Source organism: Apodemus sylvaticus, chromosome 5 (genome assembly GCF_947179515.1).
Source record: "Apodemus sylvaticus chromosome 5, mApoSyl1.1, whole genome shotgun sequence".
Lineage (NCBI taxonomy): Eukaryota > Metazoa > Chordata > Mammalia > Rodentia > Muridae > Apodemus > Apodemus sylvaticus.
Window position 1 is genome coordinate 137,535,894 of NC_067476.1, and position 17,503 is coordinate 137,553,396.

Sequence of the window (17,503 nt, forward strand, 5' to 3'; positions counted from 1 at the left end):
GGGAGCCGGCTACGGGGAGGGGTGGGGGCTGACCGTCTCACTCTTACACCCCCCCCCAGTCCTCATGTGCCTGAATCCCACCTGCTCGGGCTGCTCACCCTTCAATCGTCCTGTCTTCCCTCTAGCACCTTTCTTTCCCTTTCTTCGCATCCCCCTCAGGGTGTGTGTGGAGAGCATCCTTTTTGTCCTCATCTCTCTTTTTTCTCTTGCGGGTGCCTGAGTGTGTTTAACCACTTTCCCCCTGTGCCTTTCTTGTCTGTTTCTCTTCTCTTCCTCTCTCTCTCTCCCTCTCTCTCTCTCTCTCTCACACACACACACACATTCTGATTCTCTCTCTCTCTCTCTCTCTCTCTCTCTCTCTCTCTCTCTCTGCGCCTGTGTCCCTCTCGCTCTCTCCCCTCCTGCCTGCTCGCTGGCTCATTCCTCTCTGCGCCTGGCCTGCCCCCACCGCCGGTTCAGGGGAACGTGTGCGGAGCGATTGTCCTGGGGGACATTTGATGGATTAGAACGCTGAACTGTTCCATTGCTGGGGGACCACCTGATCTCCTCCAGCCTGCGTCCCATATAAAGCCGGCAGCCGGAGTGCTGAGCACAGCTCCGCGACCGCCTGTGTGCGCGCCGCCGCCGCCGCCGTCACCGCCGCCGCCGCGCCCGAGCGGCACCCGAGCCCGAGCCGCGACCGTCGCCACCCCGCCGGCTCCGAGGCCGCCCGCCCGCCCGCTGGGAGCTGTCCAGTGCTGAAGCCCGCGCCGACAGCCAATCGCGCCGGCCGGCCGCCTCCCCCACCGGGCCTCCAGTGCCCTGCGAGCCCCCCGCCCGGCTGCACCATGCCGCGTTCCTTCCTGGTGAAGAAGATCAAAGCGGATGGCTTCCAGTGCAGCGGGGTGCCAGCCCCCACCTACCACCCCCTGGAGACTGCCTACGTGCTGCCCGGAACCCGCGGGCCTCCGGGGGACAACGGTGAGTGGGCCCTGGGGGAGGGAAGCGGTGGGTCCCCAACTTGGGCTACAGCAGGGAACCGCGGAGGAGGCGTCTCTGGCCGAGTGCACCCCCCCGGGACTTCCAGAGGACCGGCCGGGCGGGGCTGGGTCTAGGTCGTACAAAGGAAAGTGGCAGGGTCGGCTCATCACGCAGCCCCGCGCCAGCCGGGACTTTGAAAGTTGTGGCCCTAGAATCCGGCTGGAGTGAGGGGTGACAGAGAGAGGACGCCCCTAAAAGCCTAGTGGGGGTGGCTTGTAGTACCCTCTCACTGTTGAGGGAGAGACTGGCGGCCTGCGTGCTCCCTGGTGGGAAGGAAGGGACCAGGACTGCCAATCCCTGGGGAGAGGAGATTGGCTCTCTGGGGAAAGTGGGAGCACCCGCCCCGCTTTCAACCATACTCCCCCTGGCAGTGGCAGCAGACAAGTGCTCTCCAGCCCTCCTCTCTCCAACTCTTTGTTACCCTCAGCCACATGCCTGCCAAAGGCTGGGCCTGTCTTAGGGACTCAAAGGATGAGATTATTGGAAGGGGTTTCCCCAGCGTGCCTCCTGGTCCCCTAGACGGTACTCCCCTCTCTCCAGTTTCCCACCCTACCCCAACAACCAAAACTGCAGCTCCTCTGAAAGCCTCCATATCCTGCCCCACCCCCACACCCCATCTCTTCTTAGAGCAAGTTCTTGTCAGAAGGATTTGGGGGACAAGAGGTCATGCAAGCCCCAAAGGGGGTGACCTTCAGAGAGCAAGAGAAGGGTGCTTCTGTGAACCTATTCCTCACAAGGGGCGAGCATAACAGCGCTCAGCAGCCCCTCCAAGACAGGTGTCTGGGAAGGAGGGGTCACGTTGGGAGTGAAACATCTGACATCACAGGGGTGGGGGAAGCCGAGGAGGGAGCAAGGCACTTAGAGTGAGTCTGAACTGGGCACCCTGCCGCACTGCCGCTGAAGTGGCAGACGGGAACCCAGGCGGTCGGGGGCATCTCCTAGGGGACTTTCAAGCACTCAAGCCACATGCCAGCATTCTGCCGAGCCAGGTGAAGAGAAGATGCTGAGCAAATGGCTCTGTGACCTCATCAAGGTCAAAGAGGTTAGACAGTGGTCACGGATGCTTCTTAGAGCCCCTCAGCTCCCTGCACCACTTAGCTACCCACAGAACCCCCCCCCCCATTGCTCTGCCCCCCTCTCCCACTCTGCCATCCTGTGTTTTTGACCTCCAAGACCTTGGGGTAGAAGGCCCAGATGGCTGGCAGGACAGAGAGTGGACCCTGGGTTGTGTCAAGGCTGGGGACCCTGTGCTGGGTGCTGGGAGGAAGTGAAGTCTCCACAGGTCTGAATCCATAGGATCCCTTAGGAGACTAACATAAAACTCCTGCAGGCCGCTTGATCCTGTCCCCGGGCCAGCTGAGGAAACCCAGAGAATTTCTCATGCACAGCCAAAACTGCAGGCTGTTCCTCAGAAAGGAGGCAGGAGAATGCCTTGCCTTGAATTCAGTCCAAACAGGCTTTGGAAAAAGCCCCTTAGTGAACGATGGGAAGTACAGATGGAGATGGAGTTGTCTTTATGTAGGGTCCCACCAGGTTCAGCAGCCTAAAACCACCATCTTTGTCCCTTTCCTAACGAGATCAACTCCCTAGCCTCTGGGGAAGCCCAGGAGCTGCTCTAACCACTCGCCTGGCTTGGGACTCAATAGGGTAGCTCTGGGTCTGTGACTTGTACCATGACCTTGGACAAATGACTTCTCTTCTCTGGTCCTCAGTCTCCCCAGAAGTCCTCCTCTCCCCAGAGGAGATGAAGGGAAAGGGGGAGGAGGAGATGAGGAGAAAGAGTGATATATAGAGGGAGAAGGAGGAAGGAGGAAGGACTACTGGGGTTGGAGGTAGTTCCAGTCTCCCCAGAAGAGTTTAGGTGTCATGAACTAAGTAAGCGTCCTTCCGCGTCTGACAAGCTCAGTTTCTGTGGAAGGTTAACTAGTGTGAGGGTCTAAGACAATGCTGAGATCCACTGTCAGGGTTTCCTGGGGGGGGGGGACTCTCTTCACCCCCCCCCATGTCTGAGAGGGGAAGTTGTCCCGGATTTCAGTCTCTGCCAGCTCTCTCATGGCAGAACAGGTCATCCAGCCGGGGCCACCTTGTCTTGTTAGCTATGAACTGTGGGAATCAGGAAGGATGGCCCTGCTAACCTTTCAACTAGAAAACATAGGGTCTGTTCTGCCTTGTTTTTCAAGGGCCTCTTCCCTGGATGGGGTGTGGTCCAGACTGTGCAATGAGGGCTCCCGGCATGTGTAAGTAAGTGTTCTGAGGGTCCTCTGAGAGCCTGCCGGCTCCTGGTGGCCGTTGTCTCTCTGCTCTGCCGGAAATAACCTTGCTGAGCATTTGAGGGAAGTGTGAAAAATTGCTGAGCTGACAGTTTTTCTCTCTCTCCCAGCATGTGTAAGTGTGCTGGGTAAACAAGGAGAAAGAGGGGAGGGGAGCTGAGGAGAAAGAGGGGAGGAGGAGATGAAGGGAAAGGGGGAGGAGGAGATGAGGAGAAAGAGTGATATATAGAGGGAGAAGGAGGAAGGAGCACTGGGGTTGGAAGTAGTTCCAGTTATTAGAAAGATCCTCTTGCAAGCCATTTCTGCAGCTTGGAATGCAGGGTTAGGATGGGGGTGATAGGCGTGGAAGGGGAACTGTAGAAGTCAAACAGGGTTCCTTATAAAGGTGCAGGACTCCAAATGAAGTAGACCCCTCCAGCTCTGGGAGTACCTAAGAACTCTAGAGAGTTCCTAGAGAACACTCCTACACACACACACACACACACACAGACACACGCACGCACGCACGCACGCACGCGCACACACACACACACACACACACACACGCACACACACCCTCCCTCCCCCACTCTTTTCCACTCCCTTCTTAAGCTCTGAAAGTAAACATCATGTGTACTTGGTTCCAGACTGACTCTAAGCCCACAGAACCTCAAACAGGGAAGGGACACTCCCTCCAGCCTGGATGAACTCAGGATAGAGTCTTCTAGAACCCCTAGAAGAAAAAGAGACAAGATCTAATTTCCCCAGCCTTTCACCAAGATGACCCTTGGCTCCTGTGACTGACCCCTCTACAGCCAGTTGCTTCCAGAGTGCCTCTGAGCACAGAAATGCCATCTCACACTCTCCTTCATCCCCCTGAAACCTAGACCCCCAACTCTACCAAGCCCACCCTCTCAGCCCCAGAGCCCACTACTCTGTGCCGGGACTCTGCAGTTCAGAGAAAGCAGCTGCTATCCGCCTGCATGTCAGTGGTCTCTGGGGACCGCTGCCAAGGACATCTCCTGGAGTGTCCACCTCCCCTCACACTTGCCTCTAGCCTCCAGCTGGGAGCCAAGCCCCCCTCCACCCCAGCCCTGTCCTACCCACACCCTTGCAGAGTGCACCCTCCCTGGCAGACAGGGATCAATGCCGATCCAATAACACAGTTGTCTGCCCTCTGCAGCTACATTAAGCCTCCCCCAGCAGGCTGAGGAGCGCTCCCATCCTACCCGTGGGCTTATCTAGCTGACCGCATTATACTGGCTCCCACTTCCTTTTGCTGCCTCTGATGGCGCCTAGTAGTCGCTCCAGAGCTGGGCCTGTGAGCCCAGCTAAATAGGTTCAGTTGCTGTATACCCTTCCCACACCTCAAAAAGGTCCATCTGGGGATGCAGAGGGCCATCCCAGCAGAGGAAACCCAGAGAAGGCAGGATAGGTGCCTAAGGACACACAGCAGGGCCATGTGTTTGAAACCATGTGGCCTTTGGCATGTTGATCTTGGTCTAGAGTTGAGCTCTACATTAAAGACATTACCATGTCCAGGTCTATTGTTGATATCCAACTTCAGGTTGAGGACGAGGCCCAGACTGCGTTCAAGGTCAGTGTCTAAGGTTACAGAGCCAAATCTGGTATTCAGAACACATTTGGTGCCTAGAAACTGGTCCAGCTCAAGATTCTGGGACCAGGACTAAGATCTAGGTCCAATTCCCAGTCCAAGGTCATTCCAGATCCACCTCAAGCCTGGCTGGGATAAGATTTTGGGGTATAGCTTTGGCTCATCTTCATTAGCCTCAGTTTCTCTCTCATGCAAGGAATAGCAAAACGTGACCTAGTTCAGCTCTGACTGAGGACTCAAGAGTCTAGTTTCCCTATGAACTATCAGGATTCAGCAGGAAGAATATGGAAGAGAACCACGTGGAATATATAATCTGGAGCCAATGCAGAGTTGGGGGCTGGCAGCAATTCCTGAGAGGGCAGGAGTAATTAAGGCCCTTAGGTCAGTCACAGAACACAGCCCAGCATCTCTGGGTCCACACGCATGTGCACACATACCCTCTGTGCTAAGGGAGGGCAGCCTGGAAGAATTGCTACCATCTACAGAGCAAACCAGGCATGGAGGACTCTACCGAGCCTAGACGGCAGGGCCTGGCATTACATCCATATCGGGTGCTCTAGGGCCCAGAGCCCGGAGGCCTCACTGGGGTTAGCTGAGATGCCGCTGAAAGAGCTGGAGGCCCCAGGCCTCTGGGTCTGCTTTCCTGGAGTGGGCGTCTGCCACCAGACTCTGGGTAAAGGGCTTTGGAAGAGACTCTTTTGATTGTACCCTTCTGGGGCAGAAATCAGGAACATGGAGGACGTGGGTCCTGGGCAGCACACCTCCAGACCTGGAGACATATTTCTATCACTACAATCCCTTGTAACGTCTTTCCTGTTGGTTCCCACAGAGCTGTGGGCCTCCTTATGAGTCACAGGAAGTGGGTCACTGTCAGGAAAGCCCAGAACACAAGGAATTTCAGGAGTCAGGGTGGGGGAGGAGAGCTGGAATTCTCTAGAAGCCCCTTAGGTCTGGGTCAGTAGGCATCAGCCCCGGGCTCTCAGCCCTGGTTGTGTTCAGCCAGACCCCTCACTCTGCCCTCTGCACCTCTGTGGGCAGATGTTCAGAGGTACCAGCTGCCAGGCCTTTGGAGAAGGTGGGTGTCATTCTGGTCCAGTGCCCAGGGAACAGCTAACAAAGATGCTATAATAGGGGGAGGGGGAGGTACCCGGCCCCTTTGCCCAGCTCTGTGAGCAGACAGGAGAAACTATTTTTATCCTGCTTTGCTGCTGACAGACCTGGCTTTCTGCTCAGCTGGCTGGCGCTGATTCTTGAGGCCTGAGGCCCTGGCACAGCAAGAAATAGCTCTAAATATACCCACGCAGCATCCCCGTGGCCCCCACGCAGCATCCCCGTGGTCCCCACTGCAGCATCCCTGTGGTCCCCACGGCAGCAGTATGAGTCCTCTCCAGGAACCCAGCAGCCCCTCTTCATCTCAGGACGGGGATGGGGGGTGGGGTCCTGGGGCACACTAGGGAGAAGAGCTTTGGATTAGACCCATACATTAAGAAAAGGAAGCCACAGGCAGGTGCTGAGGAGAGCTTGTTTTATGACCCCAGGGATCAAGGCCCCTCTCCAGGTTCCAGCTTCTACAGAAAGGTATGTGAGGGTATGACCTTAGACTTGCGCTAATGTCATAAGCCTCAGCAAGGGCCTAGCATACAGTAAATGCTTAGTTAATGTGAGTCACTATGGTTGGGTATCATTTACAAACAACCCCAGAAAGCTGGACCATTTTCCAGAGTGACAGTTTCTCCCCTCTCCATCACTTTACCGCCCCACGAGATACAGGCCAACTGTGTGGCACTATTGGAAGACACCCTCACCCAGCTGCTTCTCGTCCCTTCTCTGCAGACCTCCAGTCTCTCTCTGGTGTTCCGGAGAAAATGCTGGCTATGGATCCTGAAGCCTGACTCCCTGTCTAGTGACCTTGGGAGAGTCCTCTGCCTTCCTAGGTTTCTGGCATGCTGTAGCACCTGTTCCCAGGGCTGGCTGGCACTGACTGCTAGGCCAGCAGACACAGTAGGATTTGTAAGACGTCCTCTCCCACCCTAGGGTCAGGCAGGTGCATGAGGAAAGGTACAGTGGGGAGAGGCTCCAGCACGTTAAACCTTACAATTTCTCTATCACTTCTGTGGCACCAGATTTTTTTTTTTAAAAAAAATGAATGTTACAATCCAAAGCGTGTAGACTCTTGGGCATTCTCAGGTGGCATGCATACCTTCCAAGTCCTGCTCATAAGCATGGGAGAGGTTCTTCTGGTTCTTGTCCTTGGGGGTGGGGATTTCAGACTAGAGAGGCCCCAGCACTTACCTGAGGTTACACAGCTGTGGACAGGAGTCGGGGGTGAGTGAAGTGTCTTCCCTTTGTGTCCCACTTCAACAGGACCCAATCAAAAGAGACCTTTCTCTGCTTGTCAGCTGGAGGATAACCTTCTATATCCCAACCCTGAGTGGGTTCTATGCTAAGGCTGAAGGCCTGATGTACAGTGTTGTTAAGGTTCTTCCAAGGTTCAGGCCGAAGATGACTTGTCCAAGGTCACACAGCAGCCTGAGACACCACGTCTCTGGACATCATCAGGAAACACAGGACTGATGATGACAATGGCTTGAGAGGCTGCGTGCCATGAGCCTGGTGAACGTCCATTATGAACTCCCTTGTGCAGGTGTGGTGGACTGATCCTGAGTCCTTTGTCCAGGGTCACATAGGGAGACATCTGTGGACCAGAACAGAAAGGGAAGCAAGGAGTAAGAGGTAAAGGGGACAAAGGACGTCACATAGGGGTTGACTTTACCACGATACAGAAAAGTTTTAGTGCATCCTAGTCAACCTTCTTCCCATGCACGCTGAACCCAGAGAGGTTAAACAACCTACTAACATCACAAAGTCAGAGCCACGCAATCCTAACATAGCCAGGCAAAGTGTGGTCACATGACGTTCATAACTGATAAGTCTCATAGCCACAGGACATCAGGCCTAGGCCCTTGGTGCTGGTCCTGAAGGCAATCCCAAAAGTAGCTGTAGGCAAATGAGCAGCTGTTGTTGAGGAATCCCTATTTCCACAGAGCTCTGTTATCAGGATAAGACGTGGCAGTGCTGCAGGTGACCAGCAGAGGGCACCACAGGCAGCACACATCTGAGCCAGGGCTGTAGGAAAAATTCTTGAGTTCCTACTATGCACTAGTCTTTTGCATCAGAACATGATGGGGAAATGACACAACCCAGAGAGGAAGGAAACCAGAGGCCCAGAGAGAAGCAGCAAGAAGCACCCAGATGGATGCTAAGGAGACACAAAACTCCAGCTGGGGAAAGTTGGGATAGTGAACCAGTATTAGAGAATAAGAAGTCATACATGCAAAACACTTTGAACAGAGCCTGGCATCTCAGCGAGGGTCCTCCACTGATAACATAGAGGCGCATCAGAGTCAAGCATTTTACCCAAGGTCACACAGCTATGGGGCGGGAATGTAACTCAGTATCACAGTGCTTGGCTAGCATGCACAAAGCCCTGGGCTCAAGTCCAAAGGAGGGAGGAAGGGAGGAAGGGGGAGAGCAGGGGATGATCTGATGGAGGAGGCCACTGCAGTAGTTACTTTTCTGTCACTATGACAAAACACCTTGAGTGAGGAAACATTTTATAAAAGACTTTAGGCTTATGGCTCCAGAGGCATGCAAGTCCATGACGGCGGAGTGGGGGTGTGGTGACTGGAACAGGAAGCTGAGAACGTTCATTTTTGATAGCAAGCACAAAGCAGAGAGAGAGCAGACTGCGAATCCTGTGAGGCTTTGAAATGTCAAAGCCTGTCCCCGGTGACATACTTCCTCCTTCAGGCCACACCTCTTAAACCTGCCCAAATAGTGTCACTAACTGGGACCCAACACTCATTCCAAGCACCACAGTCACACAGCTGGGACTGATACTGTGAGAACCCACTGCAGGCAGACAGCTTCCAAAGCTCTGCTTTTGACCAGGATGTCATCAGCCATTAACAAGAGAGCACACAGAGTGGTGGTCACTACCGGGCATGGTGACGTACGTCTCTGAGCCCATTACTCGGGAGGCTATCTCTGTGACTATGAGGCCAGCCTGGTCTTCACAGTGAGCTCCAGGACAACCAGAGCTACACAGTAAGTCCCTGCCTCGAAAATGCTAACTAATCAGACCAAATCACATGACCAATCCCAACAGATCTCATCTCATAAGTCATTTACAGGGACCCGAGACACAGAAAGACAGATGACTTGCTGTAGCACTTGTGTCCTGGAGTCAAACTGCCCCCCCCCCCTTTTCCATGGCCTGCAAGGTGTGGACCAGGCCTGAGAGCAGGTAGATAGGATGGCGGGCAGCCAGGCTGCTGTGCTGGTGAGCCAGGCTGCCGGGCATTTCTCTGACACTCACTCTGCATGCAGGTGTCACTGGCTGGGGTCCTGGAGCCAGGAGGGGCCCAGCCACTCCCCTGTCCTTGGGTGTCTCCTAAGGTACAAGGAACACACAATGGTGCAGTGGGTTCCACTCTGTATTCCATCCCATGAGCAAAGTCCCATCACCCCATGCCTCAGTTTCCTTTTCTGTCAGAGATTTCTGGACTCAAAGTGACAGTGGAACTCTTAGTCCAGGGCCTGGCATCCAGCAAGTGCTCAGTAAACTGCTCCCAACTCCACTTGGAGGGGGTGAAGGAGAGGGTCTGAGAAAACCCACGAAATAAATAACCCAGCCCGTGACAAGTGTCAGATTGGCTCCTGGAGTGGGCCTTCCAGACCACAACCAGATGGGAGAGGGGATAAGTGCTTCTGGGACAGTCGTCACCCTACCTCTTGAATTAAAAAACACTCACCACCACTGTCCTCTTGCCTCTGACCTTCCTGCTGAGTCATCCACCTGATTCCCTGTCAGTTCTGGGTGCAGAGGGTCCTGTGCAGGCCACAGATAAGACCGAGAAAAATGGACACAGGCTGGCGGTACTGAAGTGTGGTGTGTCCAGATTTCAACTTGTGTCCATCCCAAATGCCAAAAAAAAAAAGGCAGAGGCCTGAAGGATGGTGAGCCAGGTCCTTTAAGGGAAAGAAGCTGGCCAAAGTGCCCAGCCTGCCAGACATAACTGGAATGGCGCTTCCAAACCCAGCTGCTCCTTCATGGGGGAAGCCATGGGCAGAGGGGCGTTACAGGTCCCTGAGGTCAGATACAGAGGGCCAAATGGGACTGCCCCTCCTCAGCTGTGAAAGCTGTAGAAAGGGCCTAACCTCCATTGTTCTCCGGAATCAAAGGACAATGGGAACACTTGGTAATTAAGTGCTGGATGATAGGTTTGCTCAGTGTCTGCCAGGAACACTCGGAGGAGCCCAGCCCCCCAGGGTCCCCAGGGAAAGGACTAAGATCAGTAGAGGCCGTGGGAGTCAGAGACAAATGGGGTGGACCCTGCTCTCCAGAAGCCCCTACAGAGTCCCCTGAGAGAGCCTCAGCCTGCCCATACAGCAGTCACTCAAATACATGACAGGATTTCTGGCCTAAACTCCAGTAGAACAGGTGGAGAGAGCATCTGTGTCTGTGTGTCTGTCTGTATCACACACACACACACACACACACACACAGCTCAGGAAGACTTCTATCCTGGTGTAGTTAATATGTCGTGCCACACTCTTGACTCTTAAGTCCTCCGGAACGGGCATGTAGGTCTAGCTGGACTCTTGATTCCTTTATGCAACATCCACTTATCGCACACCTACTGTGTGCCAGGCAGGGCCAAGTGTACAGACCCAGTCCTAGAGAATTCAAAGTGTAGGGGAGAGGAAGGCAAATAATCTTCATCGAAGCCACTTTTAAGCAAAAAAGAAAGAAGTCTAATTATTATGCTAACATTTATATAACATTAATGTGCACCCTCTCAATTTCTTTACCTGTGAAATAGGAACTATAATTACACTATTTCCTATGACCATTGAGTTAAACTTTGTAAAGCATGAAGTCTAGGCTGGTATACAGTAAGTACTTAATACTTACATGTTTATCACCCATCGCAATTATTGGGTGTCCGATTAACTGCAAGCTCCGTTCAAAGCAAGCATTTTTAAAGACAAAGTCTCACTGGATTGCTCAGACTGGTCTCAAATTCTTGACCTCAAATGATCCTCCTGCCTCAGCCCTCTCGCTCCCGAGTGCCTGAGGTAACACATGCACCACCTACAAGCTCCATTTCACAGATAAGAAATGCAATAAAGTCAAAGGCTGCTGTAGTATCTATGCCTTTAATTCCAGCATCCGAGAGGCAGAGACAGGAGGATCTCTGTGAATTCCAGACCAGCTCGATTAACTACACAACAAGTCCCAGGATAGCCAGAGCTACACACTCTCCCAACAAAAGAATTAAAAAAAAAAAAGGCAGAGATTGGCACATGTTACAGAGGTGGAAAGGCAGAACGTACTTGGCGTGTGGGAGGGCATCTTTGGAGCGCAGAGGCTGCACCACGTTTAGACTGCTTGCCTGTCCCTCTGCACCTCAGTCTCTCTTGTACTGAGTGTAAAGCTACCACCCCCCCGCTGCTGTGCATATTAGTGACAGTGAAGGGCAAATGGACAGAACCGAGCCAACCTCTGCACCAACAGAGGTCCACCCAGGGAGATTCTAGATCCCAGTGGGCAGGCTGCATGGGCGCCGGTTTCCTGCCAGGTTAGCTAGGCTTGCACTGGCATAGGGCGGCCTGCGGGGAAACAACCCCCGGTCTCATGCTCCTCTTTGTCACCCGCAGGTTATGTGGCGCACTGCCTGCCCCCCAGCGGTTACGATGGCGAGCAGAAGCCTGGGCTGGAGCTGGCGCCCGCCGAGCCCGCCTACCCGGCCGCGGCGTCCGAAGAGTACAGCGACCCCGAGAGCCCACAGTCCAGCCTGTCGGCGCGCTACTTCCGCGGGGAGGCGGCCGTGACCGACAGCTACTCCATGGACGCCTTCTTCATCTCTGACGGGCGTTCGCGGCGGCGCCGGGCCGGGGCTGGCGGGGACGCGGCGGGCGCCGGGGACGCGGGCGGCGGCGGGGAGCGCGCAGGGCGCTCGGGGGCGACGGCGGGAGGCGGGCACCGGCACGCATGCGCAGAGTGCGGCAAGACGTACGCCACGTCGTCGAACCTGAGCCGCCACAAGCAGACGCACCGCAGCCTGGACAGCCAGCTGGCGCGCAAGTGCCCGACGTGCGGCAAGGCCTACGTGTCCATGCCCGCGCTCGCCATGCACGTGCTCACGCACAACCTGCGCCACAAGTGCGGCGTGTGTGGCAAGGCCTTCTCCCGGCCCTGGCTGCTCCAGGGCCACATGCGCTCGCACACCGGCGAGAAGCCCTTCGGTTGCGCGCACTGCGGCAAGGCCTTCGCCGACCGCTCCAACCTGCGCGCGCACATGCAGACGCACTCGGCCTTCAAGCACTACCGCTGCCGCCAGTGCGACAAGAGCTTCGCGCTCAAGTCCTACCTCCACAAGCACTGCGAGGCCGCGTGCGTGAAGGCCGCCGAGCCGCCGCCTCCCGCCGGCCCGGCCAGCTGAGCCTCTGCCAGGCGGGATGCCCGCAGAGGCTTCTCCCATCCCTCAGTCCACGTCTCCCCTGCCTGCGCCCTCGGTGGGGTGGGGGGTGAGCCCCATCCTGGCCTAGAACTTTCTTTTCAGCCCCGACTAAACCCACCACGCTCATTTCCTGCATCGGATCTCCCTTCGCACCCACCCACTTTGTTCATTCTGGCCACCACTCGGACCTTGACCCCATGTCTGGCCTTCAAGGCTCCCAACTCAGGCACCAGGTCCGTACCTCTTCCAGGTCCCGGCGCTGGAAGTTTCTCCGGCCCCGACTCTAGGCTGTGCTCCTTAACTAGATCTTTCTTTTCATTTCTCAGTTGAGTCATTGGCCATTCCTCTATTGGAACCCTCAATCTAAACCCAAATGTACCCTTGATTTTCTATCTGCCTCAGTTTCCCTGTCCACACAGTCCATCCCTTGGGTCTCTGCTGAATTTCTGTGTGTGTGTGTGTGTGTGTCCATCCGGGAATCTAATCTTCACCCCTCTCGGAATTCTTTGCCTGTCCAACCCTGAGCCCTCCACGCTGGGTCCTTAGGTCCAGCCACTCACACATACAATTCCACCTGACATTCCCAGTCTTCCTGGATCTCATCAGGCATCCTGCTCTCTCCAGCTCCATAGTTCCTCTAGTAGCTCCCCAGTCCTCAGTTTTCCTAGCAGAGAGCAGACTTGGGAGGCAGCCTAGGGTTCTGCCCTCTCAGGTGACCCCTCTTGCCCCAGGGCAGTTCCTATCTAGGCCTCAGGCCTAGAGCTGTGATTTTCCAGATTATCTGAGCACTTTCCCTCATCCCAGGACTACAGGTTCGCCTCTGCCTTTGCTAGAGGGCTGCCTGGAGCGCCTCACCCAAGGACATATCCCCACCTCCGGCAGGGACCCTTCTGCTATTTATCTGTGTATTTATTTATTTATTATTTATTTATCTATTTATTATTCTATTTAATCTCTTGGCTTCATCCAGGGACTGTCTGGCTTCCCCAGCTGGACTGGGGAGTCAAAGGGCAGAGTCAGCAAGGCCGTCACTCGCTGCTCCTCCCCCTTTGGGTCTAGAGAGAAGCCCACCCTTCTCAGAGCCTGAACTTCTTAGGAAGAGGCCTGGAGAAATGGGGAGGGGCGGAGCCTGCCTATCCTCAGCTGGGCGGGGAGGGGCCATCAGAAGGTTCTATATGGGGCAGGTCCCCAGCCTTCTGAGCCTTCCACTCCTGTCCCAGGAAGCCCTTCTGGAGCCTCTCCCTTTGTTTCTTATTTATTCCTCTTTCAGAGGGACCCCAGGTTCCAGGGACCGACTGAGCCCCGGACCCCGCTGGGGCCTCTGGCCTGCTCCCGGGAGGAGTGCTCTCTCCCGGCCACGACTATGCAACTCTCCCGGGCAGAGGGGCCGGGACTGCCAGCCAGGCGCCTATTGGCCACCACTACCTCCTCCACCGCGCTTTTGCATGCCCGGGCGAGGACCGAAGCACACACCTCCGCGATCACCGGCCCGGCCCCCCTCTGCTTTAAGCACACGCCTCTTCCCACGACCCTCTGAATTCCCTTTGTGGGCAAGAGTCCTGGACACACAGACCTCCTTTCCGTCCCCCTAGCCACAAAAGAGGGTGGAGACTGCAGACCGCTCCAGGTTGCTCTCTAGGGTTTCGGAGGGGTGGAGCTTCATTAGGCCCCAGGCTCCCGGAGGGAGTCTGCAGAGATGGTGGGAGAGAGAGGGGTCACCAGAAGCAATTATGGAGGGTGCTGACCCTGTAAATAGGAACTTCTGACAGCAATAATTTCCCGTGCATGCTAAATCTTTTGGACCCTCCCTTGCCGTACCCCCAACTCACCCCACACCCCTATTCCTTCCCCCACCTTCAGCAGTATTACTTGTAACGCAATTCAGGGATATTAAAGGGACTTTGGCCACTCACCAGTGCCTCCAGACCTTTGACGGGACCGTGTTTAGACCCGCCCCCTAGTCCTATAGGTGTGCCCTCCACACACCTGGGACGTGTGCCAGCCCTCCAACAATGGCAGCATTTATGAAACAAGCCTTCTGCAACGCACAGTCTCCAGTGGGGTCTGAGGAGCACAGGCAGCCACAGCATTCCTTAGCTTCCCCCCCCCCCGCCCCCTGCAGCCTCCCAGACTCCGGACTGCTGTGGTGTCCGGATCAGAACAACCTCCATGCTAGCTAGATCGGGGGCTTATACTCTGCTTCATTTCTATGAAGCAGAAGGCAGTTAATGCAAGTTATTGGCTGCTGGAACGATCTGTGGGAAAAGATGGAGGGAGTCCTCGGCTGTTTCTTCCAGTAAGAGGCAACGGTGGTCAGGAATGCACACTGAGGTCAAGGAGGCAAATCTCTTGTGAGTTCAAGCCAGTCTAGCCTGGTCTACACAGTAAGTTCAAGGTAACCTAGTGCTACATAATGAGATTTTGTCAAAAAACAAAACAAATGCAGCAACACAGGTATGTCTAGGAGGCAGGAGGCCATGGCCACCACCTTGACTGGTAGCTCCATCTCTACTATGCTGGCAACTGCAATGCTGCTACAGAGCTCAGCCCCTCCGGGTCATCCTGACAGCAACAAGAGTCATCCAGATCCATGGCAAGTTTGTCCCACTGGTAGAATTTAACTTATGGTCAGCATTCTTGCTTCCAGGAAGTCTGAGAGTAGTGATTTTGACTTCTTGGCCCCACACTAGAGCAAACACCTAAGGGAGGTGGGGCTGGATGCCGGTGCCCCACCCATGCGTAGCCTGCCCTTTCCTCCTTAATTAGCAGCTTAAGGGATATCTTGGTTGAAAGTAGTCTCATCACCTGGGAGGTTAAGAGATGGATACACAGCTGGGCAGTGGTGGCGCACGCCAGTAATCCCAGCACTCGGGAGGCAGAGGCAGGCGGATTTCTGAGTTCAAGGCCAGCCTGGTCTACAGAGTGAGTGCCAGGGCAGCCAGGGCATCCAGGGCTATACAGAGAAACCCTGTCTTGAAAAAAAACAAATCCAGAAAAACCAAAAAAAAAAAAAAAAAAAAAAAAAAAAAAGAAAGAAAGAAAAAGAAAAAGAAGAAAGAAAAGAAAAGAAAAAAGAAATGGATACACAAACTGTTTTTGCCCGGTGAGATTTAATGAGAAGGCACTGGAAGCTTGTAGGATACTTCACTGCCTCCCCCATCTTAAGAGAAATAGCCCACAGGAGCAGAAAATCATGCATGATCATGAAGGGAACCAGCATTTGCATGAAGCTCATACCAAACCCCCTGTCCTTGAGGGCCCTGGAAATTGACAAAAAAGGCCACTCTGAAATTTCATGGTTGGTATAGCGCTTTGGTTAAATAAGTCTCTTTCCCCGCAGGCTAGGGCCCCCTGACCAGCAAGCATATGGGCATAGTCTGCTTGCCGCCACGCCCCCAGAGGCCTTCAGGGCTGACGTCAATGCTTCTCAATCATCTGGCTGCCTACCCATACTTTTGCTGACACACCTAACAGCCAATGAAGGAGTCCAGGCCCTGGTCCTTCAGCCATGGCTTCATTTCCATCCGCACACAGATGGCCCCCGACTTACTGTTCTAGTACTCAGCTCCTCTCTGAACTGCAAGTCCATATGAACAGGATTCCTCTGCCTGATAGTCAAAGCACCAGAGACGAGCCCGAATGGAGAGCTCAGTTCTCCTCCATAGTTTGCTGCCTCCACAAGCAGCTGCCCCACCCACCCAGCTGCAGACACAAAGTTCAGAAGGTGATTTACCCATGGCTCCCCCTACCCTACTGCCCTGTCCATCACTAGCTCCTGGGCCTCTTTCCTCTCCATCTTTTCAGTCTCTGCTTTAGTTCATAACTAGCATCATCTCCTCCTGGGGCCCTGTGACCAACCTCTCAGGGGGTCTCCTGAGAGCCACTGTGCCTCCTTAACTGCCCCCTTCCTCAACTCAGCAACCATGGAAATCTTTCCCAAGGCACAGGTGTTCTATCTGCCTGTCTTTGTGTGGGCAAATGAACTAGGCAGCTATGTGTTTCTCAAGACGGGCATGGTAGCTGCTGCTAGTAATACCAACAGTTGGGAGGCTAAGGCAGGACTGCCTGGAGTTCAAGGCCAGCCTGAACCAGGCCAGGTCAAGCTGTAGAGTAAGGGGATGCCAGGGCATGCCTGTAAGCCCAGCGCTGCTGTGTGTGGAGGAGGTGAGACAGGTGGGTCTCAGGGGCTCACTTCTCAGCCCACCTAGCTAAAATGGCTGCAGATTCAGTGACACTCAGTCTCACAGCAAAGATGGAGAAGAGTAAAAGGTGATACTCCAAGCCGGGCGGCGGTGGCGTATGCCTGTAATCCCCCAGCCTGGTCTACAGAATGAGTTCCAGGACAGCCAGGGCTATACAGGGAAACCTTGTTCTGGAGAAAATCAAAACCAAAACCAAAACAAAACAAAACAAAAAACCAAAGCTGGCCTCCGGCCTCCATGCATGCGTTCAGGGGAAGCCCCAACTGCTCACATACAGTTTTGGAGATCTAAAAGTCCTAGATTGAAGTTCCAGAAAATTCCATGCCTAGTGCAGCTCTGCTTCCTGCTGCGCAGATGGCCAAGCTCAGCCATTGCTGCGTGGTGCAGGTAAGGCAGGAGTTTCCAGGACACCAATCCCACTGATGAGGGCTCTGTTCTCATGGTCTAATCCTCTCCTAAAAGTATCACCTCCTAAAACCGTGTGTCTGGGGTTAGGCTTCCAGCAAATGAATATGGGAGGGGCAAGCAATGATCCTCTGGGGACAGCATCCTGCCTCCCAGTCGCCATCCTTCTCACTATGGAGAGCCCAGGCTGCTGTGGAGCACCTGGTCCTCCTGCCTCAGCCTCCCCTGTGCTGGGATTACAGGCATGTGCTGCAGCACCAGGCTGCTACAGCCTCACACGTGACTTCTAACCCAACAGTAGCAGCGCCTTCACAATCCAAGTCTCACCTTCCTTCGCATCATCGTCCCCAGATGCTGGCAAAACTCCAGAAGCAATTCATCCACGGACAGCTCCTCCAGCTGTGAGCCTGTAAGAGCCAGCAAGTCACATGTGGGCAAGACACAGGCGGGATCTCTCCATTCCCAAAGGGAGACTAGGGGATAAGG

At 54.6% G+C, this 17,503-nt stretch overlaps 1 protein-coding gene across 1 annotated transcript; it reads left to right on the forward strand.

The window, feature by feature from the left end:
- The first annotated feature begins 827 nt into the window (after positions 1-827).
- On the forward strand, positions 828-12,392 carry Scrt2 (scratch family transcriptional repressor 2). The gene is made up of 2 exons (XM_052181521.1): positions 828-960; positions 11,608-12,392. Exons 1-2 carry the CDS (start codon positions 828-830, stop codon positions 12,390-12,392), a joined length of 918 nt encoding a protein of 305 aa, XP_052037481.1.
- The last annotated feature ends 5,111 nt before the right edge of the window (positions 12,393-17,503 follow it).